General features: G+C 37.6%; 1 protein-coding gene across 19 annotated transcripts in view; it reads right to left on the reverse strand.

The window, feature by feature from the left end:
* UBR2 (ubiquitin protein ligase E3 component n-recognin 2) overlaps positions 1 to 14,466 on the reverse strand; it is a 130,163-nt gene that overhangs the window by 88,277 nt on the left and 27,420 nt on the right. For 14 of the 19 annotated variants that reach the window (XR_012433804.1, XR_010586416.1, XR_012433803.1 and 11 more), the window contains exons 3-5: positions 13,587 to 13,665; positions 11,475 to 11,588; positions 1,735 to 1,865 (exon numbers count right to left, since the gene is read on the reverse strand). Coding sequence is in view for 12 of the 19 variants with exons in the window: in XM_045390901.3 (XP_045246836.1) it covers positions 1,735 to 1,865; positions 11,475 to 11,588; positions 13,587 to 13,665 (324 nt within the window). In the remaining 7 variants the exon portion in view is untranslated. Of the gene's footprint in view, positions 1 to 1,734; positions 1,866 to 5,556; positions 5,760 to 11,474; positions 11,589 to 13,586; positions 13,666 to 14,466 lie in introns of those variants that run through there. The other 5 variants (XM_074038047.1, XM_074038048.1, XM_074038052.1 and 2 more) reach the window with 4 other exon arrangements.

Here is a 14,466-nt window from a genome sequence, read left to right on the forward strand (position 1 = left end):
TAACAGGCCTGGGAGCTCAGAGAACTCTTGGAGAAGTAATCTGAGGACCAAAGTCAGAATTGGCTATCAGCAGCTCTCAACTGGGGGAAATTCCCCTCCATCTCTCATAGTTGACCATTTGGCAACATCTGGAGACAATTCTGGTTGCCAAGACTGGGGCCTGGGGTGCTGCTGGCATCTAGTGGGTAGACGCCAGGGATGTTGCTAAATATCTTGCAATTCACCAGACAGCCCCCATAACAAAAAATTAATCTGGCCCCTAATTCCAATAGTGCCAAGGTTGAGAAACCATGGGCCAGAGGAAGGTGAAAGCAAAGGTGCTAAGGTGGCAAAGGTAAACACTGGGAGATGCAGCACAAGGAAGAAGGGGGAGATTAGTATGACATTAGTCTGGTCTGGAGAAAGAAATCTTGAACAGCTTATAATGGTTTTTTTAGTTTGTTTTGAGATACGGTCTGTCGCCCAGGCTGGAGTGCAGTGGCACAACATGGCTCACTGCAGCCTCAACGACCCAGGTTCGATGGATCCTCCTGCCTCACGAATAGCTAGGACTACAAGCATATACCACTCTGCCCAGCTAATTTTTTAAGTTTTTGTAGAGACGGGGTCTTACTAGGCTGGTCTCCAACTCCTGGGCTCAAATGATCTACCTGCCTTGGCCTCCCAAAGTGCTAGGATCACAGGCATGAGCCATTGTGCCAAGCCAGCTTATATTTTGATTTTTGCCATTCTAAGGACAATCAAAAATTTGAGATAGGAGATATAATCAGAATCGTCTTAAAGTTCACTTCGGCTGCAGTGTAGAGAATGAATTGTAAGGGGTAAGAATGTACATGGCAGTCCACTTAGGAGGCCATGCTGTCCCCAAATGAAATTAATTTGGACTAGGATACTACAGTATACTACAGTATACTATACAACAACAATACTATAGTAAAAATCATGAGGTACTAAGTCATTTTCATCATTTCCAAAAAGGTATAGTCAACTCATTTTCTTAGAAAACACTTAACCTACAACTTATCTGAAACACAATTGAGAAAGCAAAAAAAAGGAGCACCAATGTCCCTCAGATCCTCATTCCAGCTTGTATTCATTCTAAACTATAACTAATTCCAACAAGCTTGGTCTTACTTCTAAGCAAGAAAGAAGGTTGTTTGAGACAAGCACACTAACAAGAAAAATAAAGCCCTAATCTTAATATATCTGTGGCAGAATCCAGTTCTCTGGTCACAAGTTTGTAACCTCAATAATTTAAGTAAAAATGGCAGATGTACACTAAAAAAGCACAGTGTGGAATAAATTTTATTAAAAGTCAGAATCAAAATGATTAAAATTGAATTTGAGCATTTATTCAAACCAGAAACCTCATTTATATCAAAGAGTTCATTCCCTAATGATATTAACATATAACAAAACAAAAAGTAAAGTTGTAAAGTTAATCTATCATTTTATCATACAATCAAAGAGAAAACTGGTTATGCCTGAAACCAGTCCTAGAGCTATGACAAAGCTTAAATCTGGCTACAAACCAACTAATCAACCAACCAGCCAACCAAACAGGGAGAAACCTCCACCAATTAAATGGATCACATGTTTTAAAACTACAAAATCAAAGTTATTGTTCTGCTAAAAACTCATTATTAAAAAATGACTATGTGTCATAATACTAGCTGTGTTAAAGTTAAAATTTAGCAGTTCTTCATACACAAAGAATACACAGGTTATACTTACACCATCTCTAAATCTGCTGGCAATTCACTTTCTTTTTCCCAGGTTAATATTTCTACTGCATACCGAAACATAATAGCAAAAATGTTGTAAGTTCTTGCTATCACATCTTCTGATAAATGAACAAGAGGATCCTGAAAGAAACAACAGGAAAAATAAAAAATTAAAAAAGGGCAACCATGTACATTAATTTTCATTCTGCTTCCAACCCTCAAAATAGTATAGTAAAAAGTTAGCTGGTCTTCCAGCTTCAGCTTCTCTTCAGTGAATTTGATCCTATACATTACCACCCTACCAAATACAGCTTCTTAAAAGTTTTAGTTCAGAATAATCCAGTTATTCAATCAATTCAATCAAAATATTCAATGGCACTCAAATGCCTAATGAACACATCTAAACATTTTAGAATGGTATTCCATGACCTCAAAAACCTAACATCAAACCAATTTTATAGCTTTGTATCTTACTAACCCCCAATTTCTAGAATACACAAAGGACTATTACCTAAGGACAAGCAATATTGAGTTTTATAGGTATAAAAGAGAGCTTCATTTTGACAGTTTTAAAGGTGAGAACTCATGACTTTCAGAAAACTGCCTGTTGATGTTTTAAGAAGCACTCACTTGTCTACTCTCAGCAGGGTGAGATGTGTATGCATGTTAACAGGGAACTTCATACATTAGATCGAACAGTGAAAGAATCACTGAATTTCTAGGATAATGTAAAAAAGTATTACTTTAAACATATGCTATGTTTAATCAAGGTAATTTTCAGTCAAGGCTGGAAAATGTTTTGCACTATCTTTCATCTTCATGCTTTATGTTAAATCTAAACTCTTTAGTTTAATGGCTAAGTAGCATTATTTTCATTTCTCACATTAAAATAGTATGTTCCAACATCATGGGATGGGAATCAGTAGATCCCTGAAAATAAATACACACATACACACACACACACACACACACTCTGCATAAAAATAAAACATAGTGGAAAATATGAAATATGTATTTAATATTCATATAAAATAAATAATTACATTTTATAAAGTATATAATACTTGTTTTATAAATATATAATTAAATATATATTTGTATATATTAATGTGAATGTATATATACATACACACAAACACATATCTGTGGAGACAGAACATTTTTGCATACCCACACCAAAGATGAGCCTAATGGAACTGATATAAAACAAATAGAGAAGGCGGAATAAAAGAATGGGAGGCTGGGCACAGTGGCTCACACCTGTAATCCCAGCACTTTGGGAGGCTGAGGCGGGTGGTTCACGAGGTCAGGAGATTGAAACCATCCTGGCTGACACAGTGAAACCCCGTCTCTACTAAAAATACAAAAAATTAGCCGGGCGTGGTGGAGGCCGCCTGTAGTCCCTGCTACTTGGGAGGCTGAGGTAGAAGAATGGCGTGAACCTGGGAGGCAGAGCTTGCAGTGAGCCCAGATCACACCACTGCACTCCAGCCTGAGTGACAGAGTGAGACTCTGTCTCAAAAAGAAAAGGGGGAAAAAAAAAAAAAAAAGAATGGGCCAGGCACGGTGGCTCATGCCTGTAATCCCAGCACTTTGGGAGGCCAAGGGTGGATCACCTGAGGTCAGGAGTTCAAGACCAGCCTGGCCAAAGTGGTGAAACCTCATCTCTACTAAAAAAACACAAGTTAGTTGAGTGTGGTGGCGGTGCCTGTAATCCCAGCTACTTGGGAGGCTGAGACAGGAGAACTGCTTGAACCCAGGAGGTGGAGGCTGCAGTGAGCCGAGATCATGCCACTGTACTCCAGCCTGGGCAACAGAGCAAAACTCCGCCAAAAAAAAAAAAAAGAATGGAGAAAAAAGGACAAAGATGCCTAAAACAGATAGGTCTAGAACTTGAAGAAGGTAAATTTCCTTTTCTCAGTAAGAAGCAGATTTTTCAAATTTTAATAGTACCTTTTACCTATAACTCCTCTCATACAGGCTGCTTTATATGTCCCATCGAGGTTTGTTTTTTTTTTTTTGAGACAGAGTTTCACTCTTGTTGCCCAGGCTGGAGTGCAATGGCACGATCTCGGCTCACCGCAACCTCTACCTGCCGGGTTTAAGCAATTTTCCTGCCTCAGCCTCCTGAGTAGCTAGGATTACAGGCATGTGCCACCATGCCCGATTAATTTTGTATTTTTGGTAGAGACGGGGTTTCTTCATGTTGGTCAGGCTGGTCTCAAACTCCTGACCTCAGGTGATCTGCCTGCCTCGCCCTCCCAAAGTGCTGCGATTACAGGTGTGAGCCACTGTGCCCAGCCAGGTTTTTTTTTGTTTTGTTTTCTCTGTTAGGTTTATTACTATTCGTTATGAAGTCTTTAGAAATCACTGACATGGTAAAATCACTTGTATACAAAAAGAATCAGAGCTGGTCCCTTCTGGGGTTTCAGACAAGAGTAAGTATTAATAATAATATGAACCTCATACGATACCAAAATAGAAAGTAGAATCAAAATTCAGCTTTCCTGGTGCTACTATCTCACCAAACAGTCATTCCATTTCTTACGGTTATATCCCATAAGACAAGAACATTTAAGGATTGAAGAGTTTGATAAATAGGGTTTTTAAAACTTTAATGGTCTTGGAACAGACACAACCACCAATGCTTGAGAATCCTAACCAATAGTTTCCAAACTCTATTTTACAAAAATCCCAGGGTCTGGTAGAGATGCTTCCTATTTGAATAAAAATGTCAGTTCCAAAATATAGTCTAGGCTGAACATGCTGGCTCATGCCTACAATCCCAGCACTTTGCGAGGCTGAGGTGGGAGGACTCCTGGAGCCCAAGAGTTTGAGACCAGCCTGGGCAATACAGTGACACCTCATCTCTACAAAAAAATTAAAAAATTAGCAGAGAGTAGTGGTGCATGATTGGGAAGCTGAAGTGGGACGACTGCTTGAGCCTGACTGGTAGAGGCTAAAGTGATCTTGACACTGCAACTTGACACTGCAACTTCTCCAACCCTGGGCAACAGAAAAAATACACTCTTAAAATGTGTTACATTCCATATTGGAACACCAACTGATAATTTTTTTTTTGCTACATTAACCCAGTTTGAGGCAGGCCTAGACAGATTCTTCTGATATCTCCGTATACACACATTTTAACTTCTAAGAAATGTATCACTCATCATAAAGAATTATTTCTGCAGTGAAGAGATGCTACACCTGTACAAGTCTACTAATGTTATGATGGTAAATTAAATGTCAGGAAAGACTGAGACATTCCTGCTCAAACTGCCCTTTTCATAGCATAAATCAGTTGGAACAATAAATGACATCCTATTGTATTATCTATTATTACTAATAATTTTAGCTCTCTGATTATATTTATGCTACAGAATGTTCATCTGTTGGTGAGTCTACTTTAACTTACTATTCTTTCAAACTGGAAGAATGTAAGGCATGTTGTTAAAAAGGTTGTTAGTGGTTATTTTAGATGGCAGTAGGAATTATGGAGAACTTTACCTTTTATGCAGTATATTCCTATAATATTTGAATTTGTAAAATGTAAGCATGTATTACAATAAAGATTTTAACTGTTATCAGATGCAAAGTAGGTATGAATGAGGATTTTCTCCATACTGTCCAACTAAAAATATAGAAATAAACTAGAGGCTGCAGTCATTAAAACCACCTCACTTATCTCATAAACTGACTTTCTAACAACACACATTTCAATTTACAAAAAATAAATCTATTATTAATACCACTTCAATGTTCTTTATTACTTTTTAAAATCAGATTTTCATTTAAAAAAACAATTCTGGCTGGGCATGGTGGCTCACACCTGTAATCCAAGCACTTCTGGAGGCTGAGGCAGAATTGCTTGACCCCAGGAGTTCGAGATCAGCCTAGCAGGGTATGGTGGTATGTGTCTGTGGTCGCAGCTACTAGGGAGGCTGATGTGGGAGAAATCGCTTGAGTTCATATGGTCAAGGCTGCAGTGAGCTGTGATTGCACCACTGTACTTCAGCCTGGGAAACAGAGCAAGACCTCATCTCAAAAAAACAAAACAAAAACATAACAAAACAACATAACAAAACAAAACAAAAAAACAAAACCAAATCCCAAACCACGCAATAATTCCGCCAAAAATGCTTTTTAAAACCAGTATAAGGTACTGTGTTAAGAATATCATTACTGGAGTCTATACTACATGGCTTTAAATCCCAGTCCCATAACTTGCTATGTGGGACACGTTGGTCAAGTTTTATCTTTCTAAACTCAAGTTTCTCTTTTTTTCTTTCCTTTTTTTTTTTTTTTTAAGAGACAGGGTCTCTCTCATCCAGGCTTATAGCTCATTGCAGCCTCAAACTCCTGGGCTCAAACTGACCCTCCACCTCAGCCTAAAAGTAATTATTTATAAAATATTGGTAACAGCATTATCTATCTTATGAGGCTGTTTTGGGAATTAAATGAGATAAACCAAGTAGTCACCATTAACATATAGTTATTAATTACTGATCTGAATTCAGATAGATGGAAGCAGCATTTGTGAGTGAAATTTCAGATTACAAAAATCTTCACTAAGGTTGTTGTTCAGTTAATATTTCTTATTTAACTAAATCTCATTCCAAATAGGATTTACAGCAATTTAAGAATACATCTACATCCCAGCTACTTAGGAGGCTGAGACAGGATGATTGCTTGAGTTCAGGAGTTGAAGACCAGCCTGGGCAACACAGTAATAAAAACCATGTCTCTAAAAATAAAATAATTTTTTTAAAGAACGCACCTAATAGAGTGGTATATAAAAAAAGATGTAAAAAGCAGATAAAGGAAAATAAAGATAGGAAAATAAAACCGTAGTCAAGGTAACATCTATATATAAGTAGAGATCATATAAATTTCCACACAACTTCTACAGGCAGGCTGTTTCCAACCATTTGGCTCTTTTTCCAGAAGTCTCAACAAAAGGAAACACAATCAGTTATGAGATTCACACCAGGAGAAACATAACATTTCTTAATACAGAGACCTAAGAGAAATTCCTTATGGACTCCTATAAAGACTAACAAAGGAGATACCACATATTATGTGTTGATTCTCAACTGGGAGAGGTACAACTCACCAACCTCCCCACTCACTCCCACACCCAAGGGGCCACTTGAAAACCTAGCTGGGCATTTTTTGTTGTCACTGTAGTGGAACATGCTAGTAACATTTAGGGAGTGGGAACTGAGTAGGCGAAACACAACGCTTTCAATAGCCTACACCAGGGTCAACAAACTTTTTCTGTGAAGGAGATAGTATTTTCGTCTTAGCAGGCTATAGAGTCTCTGCTGCAACTACTCAATTTTGTTTGTAATGGGAAAACAGCTACAAATACTACATTAAAATTTAAGCATGACTGTGCTTCAATAACATTTTATTTATGGACACTTAAATTTGGATTTCATCTAATTTTCTCATGTCACAAAATACAATTCTGTTGATTTTCTTCAACTATTTAAAAACAGATACAAGAACAGGTTGCGGACAAGATTTGACCTGTAGGAGTCAGAGCTTGCTAAACCCTGTCCTATCCAATGAAGAACTATCTCACCCCCAAATGCAAAGAGATGAGAAGACCTGTAGAACTCTTACACAGTACTTGTATATCAGCAGGTTTCCCCCAGCTTTTTCTGAAGATGTAGGCTAAATATACGACAAAAAAATTTTGTTCAATAGTTACTGGGAACAGGTATGCTAAACACAATGCTATCTTAATATCTTATAGTCTTACCCTTGAAGACTTCATTTCTCTTTTTTTGAGATGGAGTTTCGCTCTTGTTGTACAGGCTGGAGTGCAATGGCGCAATCTTGGCTCACCACAACTTCCGCCTCTCAGGTTCAAGCGATTCTCTTGCCTCAGCCTCCCGAATAGCTGGGATTACAGGCATGCACCACCACGCCCAGCTAATTTTGTATTTTTAGTAAAGACGGGGTTTCTCCATGCTGGTCAGGCTGGTCTCGAACTCCTGACCTCAGGTGATCTGCCTGCCTCGCCCTCCCAAAGTGCTGGGATTACGGGTGTGAGCCACCACGCCCGGCTGACTTCATTTCTGTTAACCCTATTTTTTTTTTTTTTTTTGAGACAGAGTCTCACTCTGTCGCCCAGGCTGGAGTGCAGTGGTGTAATCATGGCTCACTGCATCCTCAACCTCCCCTGGCTCTGGTGATCCTCCCACCTCACCCTCCTGAGTAGCTGGGATTACAGGCACACGCCACCATACTTGGCTAAATTTTGTAATTTTTGTATAGATGGGGATTTGCCATGTTGCCCAGGCTGGTCTTGAACTCCTGAGCTCAAGTGATCCCATCCACCTCGGCCTCTCATAGGGCTGGAATTACAGCATGAGCCACTGCACCTGGCCTTAAATAAACTCTTAAATATAAATTAAATGGTAGAGTTTGGAAGGCTTTATTCTGTGTCTAGTTCCAGGAGTACACATTCTCCAGGCAGGATTGTATGACTTTTGGGTAGGCAGGGGAGCTTGTTGGCATCTTCTTAAAATTCAGGAAATTAACTGGAGCTTAGTCTGTTGGACAATGTATGAGGATAAAGCCAACAGAGCAAATGTAGGCAGATTCAAAACTTTTTCTTGGAAAATTATTTTAAGTCTACTCTAACACAAGGATAAAAAAGGTAACAGAAGTCCTATTTTTTCCAAATAAATAAATTTTTTCCAAATAAATGATATTTATAGAACATAAAATTAACCATTTTAAAGTGAACAACTCAGTAGTACTTGGTACACTTATTATAATGTGCAACTACTACAATCTAGTTCCAAAACATTTCCATCACTCCAAAGTGAAACCCCTTACCTACTAAGCCATTTCTCTCCATTTTCCTCTTCCCCAGCCCCTGGCAGCTACCAATCTGTTTTTTCTCTCTACAGATTTATCTATTCTGAATATTTCATATAAAAGGAATCATACAATATGTGACCTTTTGAGTCTAGCGTCTTTCACTTAATATGTTTTAGAGGTTCATGCATGTTGTAGCATGTATCAGTACTTCATTCCTTTTCATGGACGAAAAATATTCCACTGTATGTATATTATCATAATTTGTTTATCCATTCATCCAGTGATGGACATTTGGGCTGTTTCTACCTTCTGACCATTGTGAACAACACTGCTACAACATGTGTGTGCATATACTTGCTCAACTTCGATTTTCAGTTCTTTTGGGTATATATCTAGGTGTGAAACTCAGAATCATATGGTAATGTTAAATATTTTGAGGAACAGCCAAACTGTTTTCCACAGCACTGAATCATTTTCTATTTCCACTAGCAATATACAAGGGTTCTAATTTCTCTATATCCTTGTCAACACTTGTTATTACTTTTAATAGTCATCCTACTGAGGGCGAAGCAGTATCGCACTGTGGTTTTGATTTTTCATTTCCCTAATGACTAATGATGTTTAGCATCTTTTCATGTGTTTGTTGATTATTCAAATATCTTCTCTGTAAAAATGTCTATTCAAGTCTTTTGCCCATTTTTAAATTGGGTTATCTTTTTACTGTTGAATTGTAAGATATAAACTCTGGATACTAGATCCTTATTGGATATATGGCTTGGATATACATATATACACTTTCTCCCACAGTCCTAAAGTTTTATACCAGTGGTTTTTAACCTTTTTCTAAAGCAAAATTCTTTTTTTCAAATATATCTTTATTTGTCCTGTATTTCTACATACAGAACTCCAATCAACTATATAAAAATGGAGCTTCTCCAATAGAAGTAGAAAAATCTGGAATCTTACTATAGCAAATAGTTTTGGAATCTTACTATAGCAAATTACAGAACACTTTCACAAAGCAAATGAAACACAAACAAAACATGTTTTCCATAGCACTGAATCATTTTGTAAACATTTTGATTTGTACATCAAAAACTTTGGTCATTCTGATAAAATATATTTGACCTGTAGGGTATGGGTACCAGGAAAAACTTTTTTTTTTTTTTTTTTTTAAAGACAGGGTCATGATCTTGGCTTACTGCAACCTCTGCCTCCCATGGCTCAAGCGGATCCCACTTCAGCACCCCCAACCCAAGTGGCCGGGACCACAGGCGCATGCCACCACACCTAACTAATTTTTGTATTTTTTGTAGGGATGGGGTTTTGCCATTTGCCCAGGCTGGTCTCAAACTCCGGGGTTAAAGTGATCCACCCGCTTTGGCTTCCCAAAGTGTTGGAATTATAGGTGTGAGCCACTCTGCCTGGCCGAGGAAGGACTATTAACGTCCACTTGCCCCAAATCTGTATCAGGCCTACTAACAAGGTAGAAGTACTTGGGTGTACCTATTCCCCTGCCATTTAGAAATAATAAAATCTGAAAGAAGGATCTCGAACTACACAACAAATTGTCATAAAATGTAGCAGAAGAGGGACTGCCACAGGTTGGTTAATGGATACAAGAACAAAGCTATACAGGAAGAATGGGTTCTAATGTTTTATAGCACTATAGCATGACTATAATTAACAATTTACTGTATATTTTCAAATAGCTAGAAGAGCGGATGGTGAAAGTTTCCAATACCACATAATGTTAAATGTTTGAGGTGATGGATATGCTAATTACCCTGATTTGATCATTACACATTGTATATATGTATCAAAATATCACACTGTGCCCCATAAATAACACACTGTAACCCATAAATACATACAATTATTGTCAATTAAAAATAATAAAACATAATCTACTGTAGCATACCATTGAAAGATTTTATCATTGTATAATTATAGTTAAGTGTGTTATTAGAAATATATGGAAAGGTGTTGAAGTTTAAAAAAAGCACAGGAATTTAAGCATTTATTTTGTGGGAGTCTACTATTCCATTAGAAATCCATTTAAGAAAAACAGGCCGGGCGCGGTGGCTCAAGCCTGTAATCCCAGCACTTTGGGAGGCCGAGACGGGCGGATCACGAGGTCAGGAGATCGAGACCATCCTGGCTAACCCGGTGAAACCCCGTCTCTACTAAAAAATACAAAAAACTAGCCAGGCGAGGTGGCGGCGCCTGTAGTCCCAGCTACTTGGGAGGCTGAGGCAGGAGAATGGCGGGAACCCGGGAGGCGGAGCTTGCAGTGAGCTGAGCTGAGATCCGGCCACTGCACTCCAGCCTGGGCGACAGAGTGAGACTCCGTCTCAAAAAAAAAAAAAAAGAAAAAGAAAAGAAAAATAATGCAGGATCAACAATTTGCAAAACATAGTGAGCAGTGGGAATTATTTGTACTGAGCCATCACCACCACACATGGTCCCATCATATAACCAATGATAATGGAAACCAGGAGATGATGATTGGGATTGGCTGTCATGTACGGTAACAGAAAAGAAAGCTATCTGGCTCCAAAAGTCTTCGTAATAATAAAGATATACAAAACTCAACTTAGTTAACTGGTCTACACATATGGGAAAAACAATCCTCTCAATCATAAATTAGTACTCAAATAAACTTCAAGTATGCTTAAAACAAAACCCCAACCAAATAAAAAATCAGAATTAAACGAAATTTCTAGAATTTCAACTGTGTACTATTAGCAACCATAGAGCATCCACAAAATGCAAAGAACTTTCAAAGTAAACTAGTCACTGTCAATAGTGGAAGTACTATTTGCTTATCCATTTCTCACATCATCTAATCACTATTTCTAAAAAGATTTCAAACTTGGGTTAAAAACAACTTTGTGAAAATGCTTTTACCTCTTCTTCCTCAATTTCAGAGGTGTTAAGTTCATGTTTTTGACAGTAAGGACCCTCTTTCCAAGCTTCAGTATCACCACAGTCACAGAAACCTCCACCTCCTGATGTTGTCATCTTGGAAAAAAATTGTAAAGTATCTTGTCAATAAATATTTACTGAGGGCTATCAGATAATAAATAAGAATATCAAGTGCTAAAGAAATACCATTGCTTAAGTGTTTAATTTCTTTGGAGGCATAAAATTAGATAAAATGCCAAACCTCTCAACGTTTTAAAGTTTATTTTAAATAAGCTTATAAACTAATCGAAGTGATTTCAAAATAAAATAAGCTACTTTGTAATGTTAGCTACAGATATTTAGAAGAGGATATGTTTGCCTATATGACTTCCTTAATTAGGAAAATCATGAGGATCACAAGGGTTTTCCTGCTGGGTTTTGGTTAAATTGGTATAATGCTGGTATCTACGCTACAGGTTGTGATGCTATAAACACAATAGACTCGGGGGTTATACAGATTCCTATAGCTGTTGTCTCCTAGAGTCTAAGAGTGCTGCATTTGCTTTGGAGAAATTAACCAACAAAGACTATAGAAATAGTTAATTTTTCTTCTCTAATACTCCCTAAATAGCCACTCTTTGAAAGGACAGGTAATAGGGGCTCAGGAAATACAAAAGTAGACTGCCTAATAATAAAAACTCTTTACCACCTGCAAGGTTCAGGAATTATTCACACTTCCTTAAGAAAGGGCAATGATTTGAGAAATCTGGCATCACAGAACCAGAATTAATAATTGGTGGACTAGAAATTCTGCTTTTCTTAAGATAGTATGAGGAAGGGCTTACTAACAGGTATTAGATACAGCAAATTTTAGAATAAGCCCTCTTATATTCTGCCCAAAGTAAGTATTTGTGTTATACATCACAATATAATTAATGTAACCCCATAAATGACAACTATTCCCAGGGAATGCAAAGATATATGCCAAGAAACGTGGGTAGGAGTCATTTGGAAAATGACACGTGCTCGTTCCAGTTACCAAACATAGGCAGAACAGCTTAAAGGAAACTGGGCCTCTTTTACTGATTTATGAGACTGATGAACAGACCAGAATGTAAATAGCCCAATTTTGTAGCTGGTTATTTATTTATTTTTATTTTTTATTTTTGGATGGAGTCTCGCTCTGTTGCCTAGGCTGGAGTGCAGTGGCACGATCTCAGCTCACTGCAATCTCCGCCTCCCAGGTTTAAGCGATTCTCCTGCCTCAGCCTCCCGAGTAGCTGGGATTACAGGCATGTGCCACCATGCCTGGCTAATTTTTGTATTTTTTGTAGAGATGGGGTTTCACCATGTTGGCCAGGATGGTGTTGATCTCCTGACCTCATGATCCGCCCGCCTTGGCCTCCCAAAGTGCTGAGATTATAGGCATAAGCCACCGTGCCCGGCCCTGTAGCTGTTTTAGTTCATTATTATGAACTCTTGGGTACAGTAAATAAAAACAAACAGAAGGAAAAGTTCTGACCCAGGACAGCTCCTGAATTAAGAATAATATTAAAATATGCCTTCTCTACCATTCTATTTTACGATTAGGGTGAAAAGTTCCATCTAACAGCAGTTCCCTACCCTTTGAATCTCCATGGTCTGTCTTCAATTTCCAATAGAGGAACCAGGACAGGATATGGAATAATCTGTATTTATCTGTGTCCCTGACTTAAAAGCAAACAAACATACCTGATTTTTGAAAAGTACTGACAACATTACAGCAGTGAAAAAATAATAAACTGGTGGGTCTTATGTGCTGGAGTTGGGTCTTCTCCTACATTGTAATAGATACCTCTTTAATAAACATTAAAAAATAGCAAAAACAAACTAGTTGAAAACCAATGCAGAAGAGCTGATATCTCTATTATCTTTTTTAAATCATATGCTCCAAGAAGTGTGGATTCATAATTTGTTTCTACACTGCCATCCTACGTCCAGTGGTATTTAAATAAACACACTGTTTAAACCCCTCCCCCCCATTTTAGTGTTAAATCTTTGCATTTTGAAAAGAAAGAAAAGATATTTATTATAAAATACAATACTGGGCATGGTTATTATGTGGACATTACTAACCCTATATCGATGATCTCTGTGAATACTTCCCAAAAAGCACTCCATGCACAAAACACAAGTTGGATCAACTGCACAGTCTCTGTAAAGTTAAAGAAAAAAAAAAATCAGAGTGTCAGAAAATAACTATATATTTCACAACAGAATTATTTCAAATTGGAATCCATCCTAAAAGAATGAAAATAGTGAAGTTTTTTGGTGTTTTAAAAAAGGAAGTATCATTTCCAAAGATCTGTCAGATCTTTTGATCAATGAAAGCAGTTTAAGGAACTGCTTCTCCATAACGGAGGTGTACATATTATTAGAACAGTAAATTTTAATGTAATGGTGTGTTTTCCCATAGATTTGTGGAAATCACATTACACATTAAAACACATAGATGTATATGGAATAGATTCAAAATATTTATGAATTCTTAAGATTCATATATTGGAATTTCAAATAACTTCTTCCAAACAGGTATTTGAGACCAACAGTCTTCAAAGTGATATGTATGCATTCCTAGAAAGGCAAAAATATCAACTGAAATATAAGAAGACAATATTTGAACTTACATTTCTACTTAAATTTTAACTAAAAAGGGAAATTAAACATTCTATGGGTTCACTGCACAGGATGATATAGGTCTCCTCACATGGCTCCTATTTCTGGTATTCGCACAACACATATGGCCCATGAGCTATCCTGACTGAAGAGTAAGGGTTTCAAAAGGTTGCTTGGGGTGCCCTGAGTTGTTTCATTTGCTTTCTTCATACTACCAGTTAGATACATTTATAGATCATATCTTAAGAGAATCTAGACAATTCCATGAAATGAAATGGGGATTGTAAAATAAGAAATCTACGTCGGTTCCTGCCCCTGGTTCCTAACACCAGGCTCCTAA

This window comes from Macaca fascicularis, chromosome 4 (genome assembly GCF_037993035.2).
Source record: "Macaca fascicularis isolate 582-1 chromosome 4, T2T-MFA8v1.1".
In the NCBI taxonomy this organism is placed as follows: Eukaryota; Metazoa; Chordata; class Mammalia; order Primates; family Cercopithecidae; genus Macaca; species Macaca fascicularis.